We start from the raw sequence: 20,723 nt of genomic DNA, 5'->3' as shown, positions 1-20,723 counted from the left end.
AAGTAACAAATCTTCTCTAAATAAATAAATCTTCACCATGATAGCAATCGTTATCGACAGGGGACTATCGTAGCTATCTGTCCATCGTTCATCTCTAACGCGAAAACAAGACGAAGAGTAATGTGTACACTAATGTGTCTCTCCTTGTTGGCCAATTTAACAATCTAAAAAGTATAAGCAGCGGGTAGACCAGCACTTATCGCCTGCCAATACAGCTCACCAGTGCACACCTGTGTTCTGGGCTCCACCGGAAACTCGCTATCAGCCATTCGACGTCGCCAACAGTTATCGGATATGGCACGCCCCATTTTTCCAAACCAGCAGAAGATTGCTGAGAAACTAATCATCTTAAATGATCGCGGCCTGGGTATTCTTACGCGGATATACAATATCAAGAAAGCATGCGGCGATACCAAGTCGAAGCCTGGCTTTCTCTCCGAGAAGTCTTTGGAGTCAAGCATCAAGTTCATTGTAAAGCGGTTCCCCAACATTGACGTCAAAGGCCTGAATGCCATTGTAAACATCAAGGCGGAGATTATAAAATCGCTGTCCCTGTATTACCACACATTCGTGGACCTACTTGATTTCAAAGACAATGTCTGCGAACTCCTCACCACGATGGACGCCTGCCAGATCCACCTGGATATCACACTGAATTTCGAGCTGACTAAATACTACCTGGACTTGGTAGTGACCTACGTGTCTTTGATGATTGTTTTGTCTAGGGTCGAGGACCGCAAGGCAGTTCTGGGCTTGTACAATGCCGCCTACGAGCTCCAAAACAATCAGGCGGACACGGGCTTCCCCCGCTTGGGGCAGATGATTCTGGACTATGAGGTGCCCTTAAAAAAGTTGGCCGAGGAATTCATTCCCCACCAGCGCCTGCTAACGAGTGCGTTGCGGTCTTTAACCTCCATCTATGCACTGCGAAATCTACCAGCAGACAAGTGGAGGGAAATGCAAAAGTTGAGTCTGGTAGGCAATCCAGCCATTCTTCTGAAGGCCGTCCGTACGGACACCATGTCGTGCGAATACATATCACTGGAGGCAATGGACCGCTGGATAATCTTTGGCTTACTACTGAACCATCAAATGCTCGGCCAGTACCCGGAGGTCAACAAAATCTGGCTCTCCGCCCTGGAGTCAAGCTGGGTTGTTGCATTGTTCCGCGACGAGGTCCTGCAAATTCACCAATACATTCAGGCTACTTTCGACGGAATTAAGGGCTACAGCAAGCGGATCGGAGAAGTAAAGGAAGCCTACAACTCGGCGGTTCAAAAGGCTGCTTTAATGCATCGGGAGCGGCGCAAGTTTCTACGAACAGCATTAAAGGAGCTAGCTCTCATTATGACAGACCAACCAGGCCTCCTGGGACCTAAAGCAATATTCATTTTCATCGGGCTTTGTCTTGCGCGCGATGAGATTCTGTGGCTCCTCAGGCACAATGACAATCCACCTCTTGTCAAAAATAAAGGTTAGTTAACGATTTCTTAACGGATAAATTAAAATTCTTGAACCATAACTACGTTAAATTTATAGGAAAGAGCAATGAAGATCTTGTAGACCGACAGCTGCCGGAGCTCTTATTCCACATGGAGGAACTCCGCGCTCTGGTGCGTAAATACAGCCAGGTAATGCAGCGATATTACGTGCAATACTTGTCCGGTTTCGATGCCACGGATCTTAACATTCGAATGCAAAGTCTGCAAATGTGTCCGGAAGACGAAAGCATAATCTTTAGCTCGCTCTACAACACGGCCGCAGCCCTGACAGTTAAGCAGGTGGAAGACAACGAACTCTTCTATTTCCGACCATTCCGCCTGGACTGGTTCCGCCTTCAAACGTACATGAGTGTGGGAAAGGCTGCACTTAGGATCGCAGAGCATGCAGAGCTGGCCCGTCTTCTGGATTCAATGGTTTTCCACACTAGGGTGGTTGATAACTTGGACGAAATACTAGTAGAAACCTCTGATCTTAGTATCTTCTGCTTCTATAACAAAATGTTTGACGACCAATTCCACATGTGCTTGGAGTTTCCCGCGCAGAACCGCTATATTATAGCCTTTCCTTTGATCTGCAGCCACTTCCAAAATTGCACGCACGAAATGTGTCCGGAGGAGCGACACCACATACGAGAGAGGTCACTCAGCGTGGTAAATATATTTCTCGAGGAAATGGCCAAGGAGGCTAAAAACATTATAACCACAATTTGCGATGAACAGTGCACCATGGCAGACGCTTTATTGCCCAAGCACTGTGCTAAGATTCTGTCTGTACAATCTGCTCGCAAGAAGAAGGACAAATCGAAGTCTAAGCATTTTGACGACATACGAAAGCCCGGAGATGAGTCGTACCGAAAGACAAGAGAGGATCTGACGACGATGGACAAGCTGCACATGGCCCTGACGGAGCTTTGTTTTGCTATCAATTATTGTCCCACGGTCAACGTTTGGGAGTTTGCTTTTGCCCCTCGCGAGTATCTCTGTCAGAATCTGGAACACCGCTTTTCCCGGGATCTTGTTGGTATGGTGATGTTCAACCAGGAGACAATGGAGATAGCCAAGCCCTCAGAGCTGCTGGCCAGCGTTCGAGCCTACATGAATGTGCTGCAAACAGTAGAGAACTACGTGCACATAGACATAACACGAGTCTTCAACAACTGCCTGTTGCAGCAAACACAGGCTTTGGACTCTCATGGAGAGAAAACCATTGCCGCTTTGTACAACACCTGGTACAGTGAGGTTCTGCTAAGGCGTGTATCCGCTGGCAACATTGTCTTCTCCATTAACCAAAAGGCTTTTGTGCCCATTTCCCCCGAGGGGTGGGTACCATTTAACCCGCAAGAATTCTCTGATCTCAACGAGCTGCGAGCACTTGCAGAACTTGTGGGACCTTACGGTATCAAAACATTGAACGAAACACTTATGTGGCACATAGCAAACCAGGTGCAAGAGTTGAAGTCGCTGGTTAACACCAACAAGGAAGTGCTCATCACACTGCGCACCAGTTTTGACAAGCCTGAAGTGATGAAGGAGCAATTTAAGCGGTTGCAAGACGTGGACCGCGTGCTGCAACGCATGACGATCATCGGGGTGATTATTTGCTTCCGCAACCTGGTGCATGAGGCCCTCGTTGATGTGCTGGACAAGCGCATACCCTTTCTGCTTAGTTCAGTGAAGGACTTTCAGGAACATTTGCCTGGAGGCGACCAAATTCGGGTTGCTTCCGAGATGGCCTCAGCAGCGGGGCTGCTGTGCAAGGTTGACCCCACACTAGCAACTACTCTCAAATCAAAGAAACCAGAGTTCGACGAAGGTGAGCACCTCACTGCCTGTCTGCTGATGGTCTTTGTGGCGGTGTCTATACCAAAACTGGCCCGTAACGAAAATTCCTTCTACAGGGCCACAATCGATGGCCACTCGAATAACACACACTGCATGGCGGCGGCCATTAATAACATCTTCGGGGCTCTGTTTACCATCTGCGGTCAAAGTGACATGGAGGATCGCATGAAAGAGTTCCTGGCTCTGGCCAGTTCTTCCCTACTTCGCTTGGGCCAGGAGTCCGACAAAGAGGCGACGCGGAACCGAGAGTCCATCTATTTGCTGCTCGACGAAATCGTCAAGCAATCGCCCTTCCTTACAATGGATCTGCTTGAGTCCTGCTTTCCCTACGTGCTTATACGCAACGCGTACCATGGCGTATACAAGCAGGAACAGATCCTAGGGCTGGCTCTCTAAATGGTGCAGATCTGCGCCATCTGTGTATTCCAAATAATGCTAATGTAGTTTATCCGCTGATCGGCTGACGGTCACTATGCTAATCTAACATACTTTATTACTGTTAAACATACCCTAATGTATTCTAGACTCTGCATTTTTATACTCGTACGACTTCGAATAAAGTGCTTATACAACCCAAATGAGAAGCCCACATTTATGTGTTGACTCTTGATCGGTATGTATATTCTTTATTTCAGCTTATTGAAATATGTACCCACTCCCTCGAACGTGCAGCTCCTCCGCTTAAATTTCTGTTACATTTCATTCGGACACATGCGCACACGGGTGTGTATATTAAATATGAGTTTAGGGGAAAAATCCTGCACAATATTAAATTATTTGGTCACGTTCAATGTTACTTTGTAGGCTTGTGTACAAATACTTGTAGGCAAGTAGTAAAATATGTTTTCGTTATTTGGTAATACGATTTCTCAGTAATTATCATTGGTAGTTTTTAAATTTCGATTCTGAGTTTTCAATTCCGATACAAAGACTTTTATGCAATGCTTCATTATTGTTGTTTCGCTTTAAATTATGTGATCTGGGATACGCTTATTTACGGATCCTTAGATGATAAATTTTGCAAACCGAAATCTGGTAGGTAGAGAATCTTCTCAAATCTGCTCGTAATCAACATAAGCCTAAGAATCTACAAATGGGTTCGGTTAAATATACCAAAATCACTACACGCTGCTAAAAAGGTGTCAATATTTGAGTTTATGTCTGTATTTGTGAACATTCTCGATATCTACAATTGGGTTTCGTTAATTATACACATACTTGCTTATTAATATTATAGAAGGTATTATTAATTATGTGATGCAGAATATTTTTCTAGTTCGTACAATTTTTTTAGCGTTTCTCATTTGTTTGGGTTTCTTTGTTTCGCATGAAAATGTATTCCTTTTCAGTCAGTCAGTTTAGGCATCTGTTGACTTAAAAATTGTCGTCATTGTCTTTTGTTTTAGTTTTTCATTTAATAAAAAATATATATGTATGTATATACTTATATGCACGTTGTCGAAATAAAACTTGAAAAACATTTGCGCAACTTCTTACGTTTGCTGTTGTCGTTACAAATAAAATCGCTTCTTTAGTAATTACATTTTAAAGCTCTCAAGTACAAAAATTAAAAAGCTTAAAAAATTCCACGCGGAACGTCCTCTGCGCACTTCGTAGTGTAAAATGTGTGTGCATCGATCGAGTCCTTTAATGCTAGCTCCTCATCGGATTTCCAGCTAACGTACATATGTATATTATTTCTCTTTATGGCAAATGGTTTGCATATAAAAGTTAAGCCTAGAAATACAATACAAGTACGAAATACGTATGTTATGATGCAATATTTTAGCGTGCCTATGGCTGTGTCTCCCTAGCTTTCTCGTCACTCCTCGAACCTTCTAGACGAACTCCTCCTGCTCCAGCCACGGATGCTGCAGGCACTCCGCTGCCGACGCCCGTATGACCGGATTGTACTCGAGCATGGGCAGCAGGAAGTCGGAGAACTTCTTGGCCTCCACCGGGTCCCAGTCGTACTTCTCCACCAGCACGTTCATCAGACTCCAGGGCTTCAGCTTGGTGATGTTTCGCAGGCTACCTGTAAATGGCAATCAACAAGGGGCACTCACACACCACATTCTATGGGATAAATACAATCGATACCTACCATAGCTGGTGAAGTACTTGAGCCCGTGCTTGCCCCGCAGGATGACCGACTGCGGTATGGAGCCCAGCAGCTCCACAATGTGCGCCAAGTGGTCCTCGTCCCGACTGTATGACTCTCCGGCGTGGGGGTCGAACAGATAGTCGCCGGTGGCCAGTTCGAAGGCCAGGCAGGCTGTGCTCCAGATGTCGGCGGTATAGTTGTACGGCGCTCCCAAAAGAACCTCGATCGATCGATACTGGCGAGTCTGGATGTCCTCGGTGAAATGATGGTACTGGGAATACATAGAATGGCACATGATTGCACTTATTATTTTTGAATTGAATTGAATTACATATATGAAAATGAAAGAGTATGTTATTATTGTGTTTATAGTTCCCGGGATCGTTCATACGGATGGGCGGACGGACTGACGGTCAGTAAGACATGACCATCGTAAGGTAAGAGATATACTAGATTCGGTAAAACGTATTTAACGTATTTAACAATTTGTTGTTCGCATTCCTACCAGCTCAGTAACGGGTATCTGATAGTCGAGAAATTCGACTTTTTTCATTTATTTTTCGATTATTTCCATAGCAGCTATAGGATATTGTGGTCCGAACTGGATCATTCCGACTTATATGTAATATATGCAAGGCTAAAATAACACATTTTTTGACTTTATAATCGTCGTGGCAACAAAAAAGGCTGTACAGATTTGGAATCCGCATGCCTCATATCAATCTTATTTCGCAGAGTACCCGAGATCTTGGTCAAGAATACCTGTATACATATATGCCTTATTGAGTCATACTGTTACATCATTTTCAAAGAATCTAGCATACCCTTTTAACCTGCGAGTAACAGGTACAATGATGTGAGGATGTGTTAGTCTGGTATAGTTATGATGGACTCGAAAATATATTATTTGAATCCTAATCATTTAAGCATCTGAAAGATACTCACGTCGTAGCAGGCGTTCCCCAAGTCGGCGATCTTCACACGAACGTTGCTGTTGTCGATGAGCGACTGGATCGTGTAGGTGTTGTTCTGGCTACTCTGACTCTGGTTCTGCGAAGGAATGGCATTGGCATGGACATTTAGTTTAGCGATTGCTGTTGTCGTTGTCGCGGTTGTTGTTGTTGCGGAGGATATCGCGTTGGATGTTGTTGTTGTTGATGTGCTTGTTGTCTTATGATCGCCATTATAGAGCTCAGCTGATGTGGTACAGGTTGTACTGGTAGCTGGAGCAGTTGCAGGAGGAGCTATTTGCGTGAACGAAGGCGTGCACGTGCTGGGGGGCGTGGCGGACGACAAGGCAGGGGCGGGAGTGAGTGGGGGAGTGGGACTTGGAGGGGCGGAAGTGGAGGCTGTAGTGGTGTTCGTGTTGGTGAGACTGTATTCGTTGCTCGAGGTCAAGGACGTGCACGTGCTCAGAATATTCGGGTTGATCTTGGACTTGGCTATCGTAGCTGTGTTGTGGGAGGGGCAGGAGCTATTGGTGGCGTTCGGGGTGGGCAGCTGCATCGTGTTTATATAGCGTAATGTTGCATATACATTGGTTTACACAAAGAAAAGAAGAAAAAGAATACACAATGTTGGTTTGCTTCTTTGAAGGTTTGTCTAGGTGGTGCAACTAACAAAACACAAACGGCGTGGCACTCAACGCTGGGATTGCGGCTCGAAACCCCAGCGGTAATTGCCACGGATTATTATCCTAGTGATATGCCGGGTTCGGCATTCCACTAGTGATTTGACATAGAAACGCCTCTACAAGAATATGTCATATTAAAAACGTCTTAGCCTAAAAACATTTCATTTCATTTCACACATATGTATGTAGCTGCGGCCAAAGGAGTTCAATGCGATTGGAGTACGATATACTTGGTAACCATTCCTATAGTGTTAAGTTAATAATACGGTTTATTAGATTTTATTTAAAGTATGAAGCAATACGAGTCTTAGAACACATACTTTTGTAATATATAATTCAATATATGGAATTACTTCTTCTCTGATAATTAGAACCGAATTACTATTATGTAATACTAATCATTGCCAAGATAATTCCTTTATCACAACGCTGTACATAAAGCTTATTGGCTTTGATTTGACCTCGAAAGTTACAAATAGGCGGAAAAGATTCAAGTATTTTTTACAACTATCTAAACTTTTTCATTCTTTAACCGCAGCTCCATTAGAACACCAATAATATATGCAATTAGCAGGTAGCAAAAACAAACGTTAAGCACGTGGCTAGAACCCGTGACAGAAACATACATATAAAGCTGGCCATGCCCACAATCAATCAAGCATTTGGCGGTTCAATCCAGGATATAATTGCCTTGAAATAGCGTGTGGGTTATGTGTGGGTGAAGGTAAACAAATTTGAACTCAAGAGCAGTAATCTAAAACAGTAAGTAAATAGCAGTGAGGCGGAATTACCACCTAATAACGAAACATATACATAAGGCAAAATGGAACACATTGTCCAGCGGCTCGAGGGACCGGGCTACCACTAACGACTATCCCGCATCCAACCCATTTTACCTCAGGGATCGCGCCTTCCTTGGGCTGGGGATCGGGTTCTGGCTCGGGATCGGGATCGGGATCGGTATCGGTATCGGTGGGCGTATCGATGGTGCTCGCCAAGGTGCTCTGCTCGCCCAGCGTGTCGGACTCGGCATCTTCGTTGCAATCCCCAGAAGACTGATACGAGTGTCAAACCAAAGGCAATGATAACGCAAAAATATAAGGAAACAAAAGTAATACGTAAGAATTTCGTGTTCCTTTGGTGTGCAGTGTGTGTGTTGCAGGTGGGCTCACAATGTGGAGAGTGCAAATGCTTTCCATGCACACCACAAAGTGTAATCCTGGCCAGAGCTTTCGAGTGTGGTGCAGGGGCGACTGTGGACCTGAGGACCTGAGGACCTAAGGACCTAGGGATCTGCTTTGGAGGCAAACTTACCTTGGCAGTGATTTTCTTCTCAGCTCGATAGCGGTTGTTAAGGTTCGCAGATCCGCCGAGGCCTCCGTTGCACTCGCTGTCGCCCAACAGACTGGAGTACTTCGAGGCCAGCGATGAAGTGGTGTTAGAATTGAGCGTGGACGAGGTGGTTGTCGTGGTGTCCTCCTTGTCCAGCGTGGACATGATCACGGCGGCCAGCGGAGTCGACGAATTGGAATTGGTCGCCGTGCTGTTGCTGGTGTTCGTGTTGGTATGTGCCGATCCATTTGGCTCGATGAGTGGCCACTTGGCCCGCGACTTGGTCTGCTTCTCGATGGAGCTGACTGTAAGTGGAACGCATTAGCCAGTGGCTACTAATGTTGGGTACAGCTACTTACTGTACGAGTCGGGAAAGTCGGCACCCTTGACGCGCAGACTGTTGATCTCATCGTCAATCTGCTGGTTCATCGCGGCGGCATTGTCGATCACCAGCAGGATGTTCTCCGGCTTAATATCCGTGTGTATGATGCTGCACTTGCTGTGCAAGTAATCCAGGCCCTCCAGAACCTGGCGGATTATGTTCCGCACCTGAGCGATGGCCAGACCCTGGTAGTTGTTCTTCACTATCAGCTTATACAAGCTACAGCCGAGGGCCTCGAAGACTAGGCAGGTGTGCATTCCGTTCACACCGCGTACCGTGAAGTGGTTCATCAAGCGCACAATCCTCTCCCGCTTAACGTCCATGGGGTCTGCGTCCCGGATCGCTTCAAGGAGCCGGATCTCGTCCGCGGCCGTCTCTATGTAATGCGGAGCACTCTTAACAACCTTGAGGGCCACGTACTTCTCATCTCTAGGGAGGCACGAAGTTTGAAAGGGCTTGTTGAATGGTAAGTTGGATGTTTCATCACTTACTTGAGATCCCGGCAAAGCCAGACAGTGGAAAAATGGCCCCAACCCAGTTTTCTGACCACTCGAAACCGGTTGTCAAATATGTCTCCGATGACTACTGGATGGTACCCACCGCGACAATACTGAGAGGCGTCTTCCTGCTCCTCGTCCGAAACGTAGAGACTGCTGTCGGACGAGTCTGGGTAAATTTCGTCGGTCGTACTGAGAGTCCCGCGCGGCTCCGATCTAAAATGAATAAACGGATTGGAAATTAGTTGACAGCGACCATTACGAATTCGAAAATGTAGGCTCTGTAGGAATTCCCGTTGCAACCCACTTAAGCTCGGTATGTTCGGGTTCCTCTTCCTTGACCGGCTCCGCCAACTGAGGCAGTCTGATGGTGAGTGGCTGTTCCCGCGGCGGCAAGTAGGTATCCAGGATTACTTCTCCGGGGGTAACGGGCTCAAAGAGCAGCGCCGCGTGACGATGCTGCTTTGGCCGCTTGGACTGATGGCGCAGGGCAATAAGGATCGGCCCGGCGGACACGCAGTTGCGCTTCTTGGTAAACCGCTTACGGCGCTTCTTCTCCTCCACCTCCAGCAGAGCCTCCGTCGCGGCCTCTTGGGCAGCTCGCTTCTCTTGCTCGGAGACGAAGTTGAAGTCGCAGCTCAGGTCTTTCGCCACGTCCGGAGTGGGGTTCAGGGGCTGCTCAGCTCCACCTCCGCAGCTCCACAGCCGGAGCAGGTGCATCAGGAAGAGGAAGAGCAACAACATGCTGCCCTGCAGCACGCCCATAAAGATCGGATCCTGGGCCAGAGTGGCTAGGATGTGCCGGCTCAGAAGCTGCAGCCTGCCGGCTAGTGATAGCAGCACCTGTAGGCGGTGCATGTAGCCGGAATAGAGATCCAACCACTGATCCAGCAGGGTCGCTCGCCAGTCGAGGCCGAAAGTGGCATTGGCCTGCAGGGGGCAGGTGGCCTTGTCGAGGTCCGGGGCGGTCGAGCCCCAGCCATCCATTTCTGATTCCATTCTCTGCTTCACTGCGCGATTCGACAATTGGATTTCCAACCAGACCTTCGCGAATTCATGGCAACTGGGCGCAGTAACAGGGGGTGGCTGTGGGCGTGCGTGTGGTGGGTGGCTAGGCGACCTTGACTTGCCTAGACCCCCACTTGCATCACGGACACCGCCAAACGAGCCAAACGAGTTTGGTCGAAGCACAAACACCACGCTGCACACACACTCCTTACATAACAGTGGCCCGAGCGGGGTAAATAAATAAAATATATCGCACGGCGGAAAATCTGAATTATGAAAAGTATCTGTATCTGCGCGAGTATCTTTCCTCGCTCGTCCGATTCGTTCAGTTGCGTCCGCGAGAATGTCGGAATGATTTTCGCTTTTGTTTTTGCCGCCTCTTCCTGAGCGGCCAAGGCGCAGCCGTTTCCAACTCGCGAGTATTTCTGTTTTGTTTTTTGTTTCTTTTTTTGTCACAACTAAGTTTAGTCTTCGCCCGCTCCCAGTCCGGCCGGGTGTGAGTGTGTGTGGATCACCTAGAACCCATGCCCACCAATAGTTTTCCTTAGAGTGATACACTGCGAGACACCCGAAATACTTCCGGTTTTGGACACATCTTTCACACAGCTTACAAAATGAAGCAGTTAAGTCGATACCTCTTACTTTAACATGGCCTTAATTTAATGGCTTCATGACTCAGTAGTATAATTCGTAAATAAATAAAAACTTGAAAGACTAGTAGCCCTATTACTTGTATAATTCTGTTTTTACCGATTAGGATAACCGATGTTATCACCTCATTGTTGGCACTACTAATGGGATATACGTATCCAAAAATGTTTGTTAGTCTGTAAGTGATCGATTTTATCCGCTGTGTATTTCTGCTGGCGTCATTATCCAATGTACTTCATCAAGTCGATGTCGTGTCGTCGCCGCCTTTGCCGGTCATGGACTGCACTACACCAGGAAAGAGTCCACGACATGAGCACACACTCATGCGGGGCCATGCCCGTCAACATCATCATCATCATGAAGTTCTTCGAGATTTCCTAGGCACCTTGCCAAGTTTTCCATCGCTTGTGCAGAGGGGTGTTCGACGGGCAGGATTTCGAATACCTCGAATTCCAAAAGGTTTCGAAACCACATCGAAAGGTAGTTTCGAGCGATTGAAAAATTCCTCGCAATGCAACTGCAGCTGCGCCCCGCCACCCGCACAGTATGCAAATGTTTGGGTTCAAAAATGACTAATCAGGCTTTATTGATTTTTGCAGCCCCGAGATCCTTCCATAAGGAACCATGGCCACTGCTTTAAGGGAAAGAGCTAGCTCCTGAAATCTTGAGTCACCCTATGCCCGGCCCGACACACGAGCACACCCTACTCGGCGTGCATCTCCATATTAATAGTATTAATAGACGCCGAAAGAAGCGAATGAAAACAATAAGTCCGCAAGAAAATCAGTGCGAATACAGAGCAGAGGCAGTAAAACGTCACCGTTTTGCTCGATTGAAGTGAGTTTGTGGCTTGGCGGGGGTGGTGGGTGCGCTGGGTGTTGGGATGGGGTGCTCATTGGTTAGCCACTGGCGTCACGTGGTGCCTACTTGCGGTAAGGGCAAATTCAAAATCTAAGCAAGCCGAGCGGACTGAATGGAGGAACTCATGCGGGGTGGTCGATGTGGGATTACGGGACGAAGGAGGTACAATTCGCTTGGTACCACTGTCGGAGAAAATGGAGCACATAGGAAAGTAGAGTGTGGACGGCGGGACGAAGGCGATCCAGCCGAAGTGCTCCACATTCGGATTGCGTCAACTTTGAGGACCACTGTGCCCGCACAGTGGGAACGCAAACAGTGAGGCTGGCCTCCAACGGCTCACATATTGTAGCTGCTCGTTACGGTTCGATGATTTTATTTCCCGCAAATGTGAGAGGCACGTGGAACACACTAGGCGTATACTTAATCTTCATATTGTATCCGCATGTACATACATATGTAAGTGATGGGAATGATAACTGGAGTAAAGCTTACATCGCTGGTTTGCCCTTCAACTAGCTGTGTGCCTTAACGTGTCCACTAGTCCGTCACAGTCGTTTGTGCCCCGAAATAAACGTGAGCACGAAGATCATACGGACATACGGACGGACGGACGGACAAGCTCTACTTGTTAAGAGATCCTGATCTTCTGATCAGGTCGAAATAAATATGTCAAGAAAATGTTATTAAAGATGGTATTAAGTTGTAATTAATAAAAAAAAAAACAATAAAAGTAAAGAGTTATTATAAAAACATTATAGATGAAATACTTACAGACTGACGAATGGGCCGCGCAGTGCCGGCATGTCCCGCCGGCGGTTGAGCGGCGGCGACAGCGACAGCGAGAGGAAGTCCTGCTGGGCCTTGTCCTCGTCGACGATGCTGGTCGGAGTGCTGTAGATGCGCGTAGTTGGCAGATAGCCAATCTGCTGTAGAAAGTCGTCGCGGTAGGAGAGCTTGGTGGTGGACTGAGAGGAGGTCAGCGGGGATCCGTAGAGCGGCGCCAGAGGCAGGACCGAAGTCATCGACGTCAGCGATAGAGGCTGCTGGTAGAGTCCTCCTGCACCGCTGCCAGATCCCGTTCCCGACGCCGACCCCGACCCCGACCCTACACTGGACCCTGATCCCGCAGTTGTGCCATTCCCATGGTGGTGCAGGTGGAGGTGGTGCGGCGTGGTGGTCGCAGGCTGGGGACCGTGAAAATGCGGATACGGGATGCCGTGAGTGTAGGCCGGAGCGCGCGACAAGTACGGCGGCGTGATGATCTTGTCGTCGAAGCTGCGACGGAAGCTAAAGCCCTTCAGCGAGTTGCTGTAGTTTCGGTGCGAGAGCGGCGAGCTGCCCAGGTCAATGCTGGCTGCCGGACCCAGGATTCCGGCAGTAAGGCCGCCTCCTGCTGAGGTGGTTACGCCGCTGGCCGTCGCAGTGGCGCTGCCCAGCATGCTCAGAGCAGGTGAGGTGCGCAGCTGGGGACTGCCTCCGCTTCCGCCCACACCTCCGCCTACTCCGGAGGCCGTAGTGGTCGAGGTGGAGAGCGGCGGCGAGATGGCACTCAAGGTGGAGATGCCGCTGTCACTGCTGCATATGCCGGCCGGCAGGGACGTATGGGTGGGCGAGATGAGGTGTGGATGGTGGTGCTTGCCATTTGCGGCGCCGATGAGGCCGGCCATGCCGCTACTGGGCAGTACGGGCGCCAGGATGCCTCCCGGGATGAGTTTCCTGATCTGTGCGGGGCTGGTCCTCGGTCCTCGCCCCTCTCGTATTAAATGCAGGGAAGCTAGAAGCAGCTTTCTCGCGTCTTTGTCCTCATCGTTGGCCTGCGCCCTTTGTTCCTGGCTAGGACTGCGTGTAACATTCTTTGTGCGCAGGAAAATCAATGAAGCGCCGCGCTTAAAACGTTTTAGTGCATCTTAAGCAGCGTTTTTCTCGCTTTGTAACCCAAATTGCGCATGAAAAAAGTAAGGCGAAAATCCACACACGCACACACGCACACACTGCCACGAACTGGTTCGCGATAGAGGGCTTTTCCACGGTATGCCCTCGATTGGGCCTATTGGATCCGCCTGCTCTGCCTTGGCCAGGTACCTGCCCGTAATCTAGTTAACAGCGGAATTGATTTATCCTCGACAATTATAGCGAACACATCTCATTTTCCACTTTTCGTTCGTTCGTTTTTGACAGGAGCAGCAGCAAGGAAAAGTCCCTTCTCTGTCCGCACTGGACTCGCACTCTCCGACGGACTGCCCTCCGGGTTCTGAAGCGGAAAACTCTGCGGCGAAGTTCAGCGAGTCCGGGGAGCGGGCAAAGCGCATGTGCCGGCTGTGGCCCGTTACTGCCCCAAAACAAAACAAAGCCAATGCGGAGAGAGTGAAAGCTACTGCAGTCAGCTGGCGTCGTCGAAAGTTCCATCCCCGAAAATAGTTTGTTTACCATCCTGGAAGAGCTTTCATGGGCAAAGTCGACTAGGGAATACCCTGGGGTTGCGGCCGCGTAAAACAAGGCGGTGAGTTTGTATAGTAAATTTATTTCGGCTTCTTTGTGTTAAACCGGATTACAATTGAAATTTGGAAACAATTGTTAGGTTTAAATTTAGTTTACTAAGTATTTTTGCTTTGACTTGTACGAACAATAAATATACACGCAAGACCGTAAAATGTAATTATCAATAATTGAATTTCATATATGTAGGCGTGTTCTATATAGATGATACTATAGATGAGCCAGCGAAACTTGGACCCGGACCCGGACCCCAAACTCTTTTATCCTGGCCCTGAGCTGATCCGCCATAATTGATGTCAATGATTTAGAATGGGATACTACTATATAAAAGTTAATTACTGCTGGACTATTCGCATTAATTTACATTTAAAAGCGGGTTAACAATTAAACAAAAATCAAATAGATTCAATTCAATTTCGAAACAATTAGGAATACATACATGTGTGCAATACGTTTGGGGTTACAATTCAACTTTTGATTACTCGTATATAATTGTATAATTGTATATATATATATGCATATATATATATAGGGGATTATTAATATCTGTTATATAATTTATCCTTCCGTTTATTATTTCGCCCTTTGCAGTGTCCTCTTGTTCGTCCTTCTCTGTTCGACTGTGTGATGCTTAATTGTTTAACTCGTATTTACATTTGCATTAGAATCGGATCGGAGCAATCTGCTGGGCGCGTCGCTCGACAAATCATCCTTTTTACATAAGTAGTTATTTACTGTCTTTAACAATTTAGTGCAAATTAACAGAAACAATCGGTGAAGAGGCGATCCCGCGAACAATTTAGCTAGACTAGGCGACGACACAAATGCAAACTAGATACACATATCATATACATATATATAATTACAGTGCCTCTCTTCGCGAGAAGTCGATTCAATGTCCACAGCGGCTGAATCCCATGCCGGAGGGGATCCGATCGCCAAGCAAATGTCTAAACTAACTTCCGATATACAATTTCATCAACACCGCTGGGTTTTTTGGTGTTTTTAGCATGGCTAGACAGGTGGAGATGGTGGCTGCGGGGCTGGGCTATCGATTCAGGTTGTGTATAGCTGCCGGGCTAGGTGCATGGCTTGAACAATGGAATTGATGAATCGATGGCCCGAAGTGGACCAAGAGCAACCTGACTGCCCGGGAAGCTGCCACGAAGTTCGATTGTTTAAAATTAGAGCTAAGTGCTACGGCTTAAAATAAATACATTGGTTTCTATGTTGACTCGCTTCAACATATCGCGCTTCTTAAAAACAACACTAGTAATTATGAAATAAATCTGGATTTCTCTTCTGTTAACATTTAGGGGCTTGTATTTTCTGTGTCTGTATCTGAATGTGTGGTGTATGCATGCACCTGGGCTTTGACTCGCTCGCAGCACTTGACTAATATTTCTGATTAACCATATCTAGAGGTGAAGAGAGAGGGAGAGAGAGATAGACAGTGATAAGTGAAAAGAAATCAAAATTTACGCGTTGCATAACAAAAAATAAAATCAAAATCCGTCAAACTTAAGCTACACTGATTTCGTATGTTACGGCAATCCAAAATCATCCAAAAGGAAAGTAAAAATTTAATTTCAATTGCGAAAGCTTGCGAAACGATCTTGAAAGGAGTTCCTTAAAATGGGGGAGTTGAGTACGACTGCCGCAGACCTAAGGAACAAAGGGCTGAGTCAATCAATCTAGGCATTGGTCATCTCGCAGCTCGGGCAGTGTGTGGTAAAGCGATTCAGCATGCAGATCTAAGTTAATGGATCCCATGTTTGCGGAGACGTATGTGTGAGACCTTACATGTACAGAAAGTGTCTAAGGAATACATTGCCTGATACACGAGCTTACTGCTAAGAAGGTGTTGATCTGATCGCTGGACGGGCTGTGTCGATTGGTGACTGAGTGCCTGCGCCATTAATCCAGCGACTGAAGATTACAATTTTGGTTCAATATATGCACAATAACAAGTTCGATGGTCAAAGACGCTTTGTCGGATTGCCAGCCTGGCGGAGGCTGCTCTTGAGGCTCACTTCTGGACCTACTGTTTATATACCTGGCGTGTAAGTGGTCTGCTCCGTGGTGTTTAGCGATGTATTCTCATTTGCTGCTACAGGAGCGCCTGTAAAGGGGTTTACTCCCACGGCTCCGCTAGGCGGGGGCATGGCGAAAACAGGCTGTCCTCCGGCCTGTTCGCGCGGCTGTGAGGTCACGGGGGCTCCGCCCGCGCCCAAGTTTACGTCGTCGAGATCAACGTCCTCCTGCAGAACACAAAAAGTGGGATTAGGATTTCTGGCGGTACTTAGGTTTCTGCAGCGAGTTTTGAAAGCTTGGAGGGATGGTCCCCTAAGCAATGTTTAGCCAAAAACTTTCGGTGTGTTAGCTGCCTACAAGCCATGTCCACTATTCTACAGCTGAGCTACGACCACTACATTACAGTTGTGCTTATGGATAGGACACTTCAAGCCAAATACTACAAAATCAAAATCAGCCAGACGACAGCAGTGAAAGAAAATCATAAAACATTTACCAAGCATTTAGAGCAGTACTTTCAAAAAACGCCGTTTTTTTCTGTCATCTCTTCCTGTGTTCTCTTGACCAAGTTAATTTTGCGACTGAATGTTAGTAAGACGTGTTCCCGTGGAACATATAAATTTCGATTGGTCACCGTTTAAATAGAGTTCGGATTTGGTTACTGGCTTGTGTTAGTTAGTTGGTGGGTGGGTGCCCTGTGCCAGGTGGCGGCGGTAGGCAGGCCGCAGGTGATCTTGCACCTATTTCATACGGTACTCGTGCTGGTATTATTTTCGATTCGCATACTTACGAGGCGTGGCGGCTGTCCCAGATGCGGTGGCATATCGTTGCCCTCTCGATTGCCATCGGGGCGCTGACGGCGAGGTCGAGAGCGAATGTGTGGTGGTTGTGGGTGGTAGTAGGTGGTGGATATGATGAGTCGATCGCAAAGAGTTTTGAGAAAAAAAAAGTTAAACAAAAATAGAACGTAAGTCTATAGCTTCTCTTCCTTAGCTTGCAAACTAACAAAGGAAGAAGACTTCTAATGTGAGTGCAAACTAAATGTGTATGCGCAATGGGACACTTAAAAAAACAAGAAAAGCAATCGTGGGTAAAACAAAAATCGTTGAACATTTGTCTGGAAATGCCGTTTCGCAGAATCTGTCTCGAGAAGTTCGAGCATGTAAGTGTGACGTTATTTATTATTTTTTTCGTGGAGAGAAAAGTTGGAAGCATTTGATGATTTTCGTGAAGTACACAATTACAAAACAAAAACTAACAACAGATAATACAAATATAATTCGAATGGATCGGAAAAGTTTTGGGGTTAGTCGTGTTTACCTCTGGTTTCAATATCAGTATTCTGATTACTGCAGTGTCTGGAGAATTGATAACAAAAAACCAAAACCAAACTTCATACTTACCCCAAAAAAAACTAATTACAAAGCATTGCAAACAGAGTAGTGTTTGTACGGGTGTAAGGAAAAATCAATCGAGGGAGATGGTGTGCCAAAAAGCCGATAAACCAGGAAAATTATACTAAAAAGTGGTTAGGCGTTTATTGATCGGGTAGCTGTTAAGCAAGCGTTGATGTCAGATGTAGGGGCACGTTTTTGACTAAACATTAGCTTCTCAAAAGGAACAATGATACGATTTCCCCACAAAAATCATCAAAGTTGGTTTGGAGTGAGGTTGGTAATAGTACAGTGTGTGGGAAGATGGCAAGCATGCATTAAAGTTATTTTTTAGCTTTGCGCCGGATTGATTTTCTTGTTTTCTCTTTTCTTAACTAAATCAAAATGATTTTAGTTATTGGCGGGCTGGGTTGGGGCGGGTTTTATACTTGGACTTGGCAGAGCCGATTTAAACTTCACTCACATTCAAATGTGAATACTGGTCGTGCGACTCGTTGACCGGCGGCTTGAACTTGCCGCAGCAGAAGTTGCAACAGCAGCAGCAGCAGCAGCAACAACAGCATCCAGTAATCACAGCACAGCAGATAACCACCGCCTGCAAGGAAAATCAGAGATTACTTAATGTTCCTAGCTATGCGAAGTACCCCGATTCCTGACCTTTACAGCCGGGGACGTGACCACGAAGTATGCGTTGACATTCTCTTCGCCAAACTGCTCGGCTATGTACAAGCCCAAAGAGCCGTAGTTGTCGTATATGTTGCGCTTCGTCTGGTCGCTCAGTATCGAGTGGGCCCGGTTTACTTCCTTGAACTGCAGATATATGACGTTTAGTAGTGACGCATGGACCCATTTTTCGGCAAAACTTTACCTTATCAGCCGCATCGACGTTGTCCGGGTTCTTGTCGGGATGGTATTTGAGTGCGAGTTTTCGGTAAGTCTTTTTAATATCATCTCCGGTGGCTGTCTTCGGAAGTCCAAGGATCTCGTAAAGCGAGTCGCCAGATGTCCTAAATAAAGGAAAAAAAACTGAATATGGTCTCTGCATTGCATAGGATTATCCACTTCTCAGCATTTGGTATTAACGGTTGATGATCACACTCAGGTAAGACCTCGGAAAACACTTCGTGGAGTTGGTTAACGGAGTTGCACTGTGCCTCCGACATTCCTTCAGCAGCGAATGTCACATTCTGACAGAGGGCGATAAAGCTCAGCCAGCGCAAGTACCGGTGGACTATGAGTCACCGCAGCAACAGTTAGACCTGGCACGCGATGGGAGCTCTTCCAGGGGAGCCCTTGGCCCTCAGGGCTTGCCTGACCCCGCGGACTAGGCGTTGGCATCGCTGGCGTCCAGTTCGAAAGCAACTGGCATTGGTGGCTCTGCAGCAGGGTCGCGTGCAACATAAATTGCACCTCTCCCATGCAAACTGTATGGATTTTCTTGGGCAGGTGGGTGCTATTTATAAGCTTGGCAAGTTCAGGGGAGGAAAGGCTGTGTATGCTTAAACCCGCTCTGAGAATCTGCGAGCAGATAAGACGGCGAGCGCTCGACAAAGTTGTTGAGGACCACGATGATGAGGGTGATTACGGGCTCAAGCGGATGCGAGCCCCATGGTCATTGGGCGGTGGGTGGCTGCACGGGGCCAAGGACGTTGGCAGGCGTCACGACGATCTAAGCCAACTCGAAATTGCCTGGGCCAAACTAAAGCGGTTAGTTCTGGCATTACTCATAAAAGGCAGAATTCGATAGCGGGCTAACGCGGCAGTAAAACCCCATGTCCGATAACGGCCAGGTTGGCTAGTTAGTCGGTTGTCGAGTTATTGGATCCGCAGGTCGGTTGTTATCGCGCACCTATGGCTAAAAGGTATGTGTTGCACGGAGAGCTAAACATGAAACAATCTGAATAAAACAATATTTACAAATTAAAGGATTTGAAGTTTTTTCTCTGTTGGAAACATTTCCGATTTGCGGGCAATAGAGGCGTGGCCAAATAAAAAGAAGGCAAGGGGAATGTCAAAGATAATCATAATGTGTAATTCTAATAATGGAATGTCCATATGTATTACATAGCACATATTTTAATGATATCGACTCGAATTTTGATCGATGATGTGCGTAACGCTTTTTCAACCTGTTACATTCTTCTGCATATTACAACACAAATTAAAACAATGACTAACGATTATTAAAATCAGATAGAAATCCACTTCCGTCAGATTGCCAACTTTGTCCTTGGCCTTGCCCAGGACGAAATCGCTTGTCCGAAAACGTACTCCAGCCGCAGCTGCCCTCCCCTTCGCTCTGCCCCAGCCTAATGCTTCCCCTGACCCTGTTCCTTGTTTATCCCGACGCTGTAAGGGAAAATGCCTGCTAGCTCGAGAAAACTTCTGCCGCGAAAAATCAATTTCGCGCCGACGGCGCTGCCTGCGCGCAGCTGCTACTCACACCCGCGCACGGGCTGAGTGTGTGTACTCTGTCGACGGGTGTGTGTGTGTGCGGCGTGTGGGAAAACTAAAGGAGCACTGCGAAATACTTACGAGAGTTTTCTCTTGTCCATGCCAGGTGCGCTCATCCTGATGCCTCTGCCTGTGTCACTTTGCCTGCGAACGGGTAATTTGCACTAGCGATCGCTGTCACACGCCTGCCAAGAACCACAATTTGTCCGTATATTCTTCGAATTGCAGTTTCAGACGTCCGTGCCGATGCCTCGATTCTTATTTTTTTCGCAACGAAATTAGAGCTGGAACTGAGCCGATTTTTTCTCTTATGGTAAATCGATACATCGATGCCGACATCGATGATTTCTATCAAAATTGTGACGTGTATACCTGGTTTTCTGGCTCCAACACGCCATCTATCTATCAATATTGCGACAGTCACTGTAAGAAATATCGTTACTCGGAGAGCATCCCCAAAAGTATGCAACACTGCGTTTGAAACTGTTTTAGGAGTAATTTTTACATTCAGATGACAGCAACCGTTTTTTACC

At 47.0% G+C, this 20,723-nt stretch overlaps 3 protein-coding genes across 9 annotated transcripts; 1 reads left to right on the top strand and 2 right to left on the bottom strand.

The window, feature by feature from the left end:
• Nucleotides 1-33: 33 nt before the first annotated feature.
• On the top strand, nucleotides 34-3,923 carry LOC6543987 (membrane-associated protein Hem). Its single transcript, XM_001973692.3, has 2 exons — nucleotides 34-1,474; nucleotides 1,540-3,923. Exons 1-2 carry the CDS (start codon nucleotides 295-297, stop codon nucleotides 3,738-3,740), a joined length of 3,381 nt encoding a protein of 1,126 aa, XP_001973728.1. The 5' UTR covers nucleotides 34-294; the 3' UTR covers nucleotides 3,741-3,923.
• A 563-nt stretch (nucleotides 3,924-4,486) lies between these two features.
• On the bottom strand, nucleotides 4,487-14,245 carry LOC6543986 (SRSF protein kinase 3). Of its 6 annotated transcripts, none has more exons than XM_015158690.2 (8): nucleotides 12,584-14,245; nucleotides 9,287-9,508; nucleotides 8,773-9,224; nucleotides 8,396-8,718; nucleotides 7,978-8,136; nucleotides 6,394-6,948; nucleotides 5,449-5,719; nucleotides 4,487-5,379 (listed from the first exon to the last, which is right to left on the bottom strand). In XM_015158690.2, exons 1-8 carry the CDS (start codon nucleotides 13,477-13,479, stop codon nucleotides 5,183-5,185), a joined length of 3,075 nt encoding a protein of 1,024 aa, XP_015014176.1. In that variant the 5' UTR covers nucleotides 13,480-14,245; the 3' UTR covers nucleotides 4,487-5,182. The 6 variants fall into 6 exon arrangements, with proteins under 6 accessions (XP_015014176.1, XP_015014179.1, XP_015014181.1 ...); XM_015158693.2 differs by having other exon boundaries at nucleotides 6,394-6,498; nucleotides 12,584-14,242; XM_015158695.2 differs by lacking the exon at nucleotides 12,584-14,245 and adding an exon at nucleotides 9,600-10,796.
• A 68-nt stretch (nucleotides 14,246-14,313) lies between these two features.
• On the bottom strand, nucleotides 14,314-20,511 carry LOC6543984 (dnaJ homolog subfamily C member 5 homolog). 2 transcript variants are annotated; one of them, XM_001973689.3, is made up of 7 exons: nucleotides 20,272-20,511; nucleotides 18,605-18,743; nucleotides 18,394-18,546; nucleotides 18,200-18,331; nucleotides 17,133-17,195; nucleotides 16,365-16,569; nucleotides 14,314-15,726 (listed from the first exon to the last, which is right to left on the bottom strand). In XM_001973689.3, the coding sequence occupies exons 1-7, from the start codon at nucleotides 20,304-20,306 to the stop codon at nucleotides 15,704-15,706; spliced, it is 750 nt and encodes a 249-aa protein (XP_001973725.1). In that variant the 5' UTR covers nucleotides 20,307-20,511; the 3' UTR covers nucleotides 14,314-15,703. The 2 variants fall into 2 exon arrangements, with proteins under 2 accessions (XP_001973725.1, XP_015014175.1); XM_015158689.2 differs by lacking the exon at nucleotides 17,133-17,195.
• Nucleotides 20,512-20,723: the final 212 nt, after the last annotated feature.

Source organism: Drosophila erecta, unplaced genomic scaffold, assembly GCF_003286155.1.
Source record: "Drosophila erecta strain 14021-0224.00,06,07 unplaced genomic scaffold, DereRS2 tig00000021-arrow-pilon, whole genome shotgun sequence".
Lineage (NCBI taxonomy): Eukaryota > Metazoa > Arthropoda > Insecta > Diptera > Drosophilidae > Drosophila > Drosophila erecta.
This window is presented reverse-complemented; position numbering and strand designations above follow the sequence as displayed.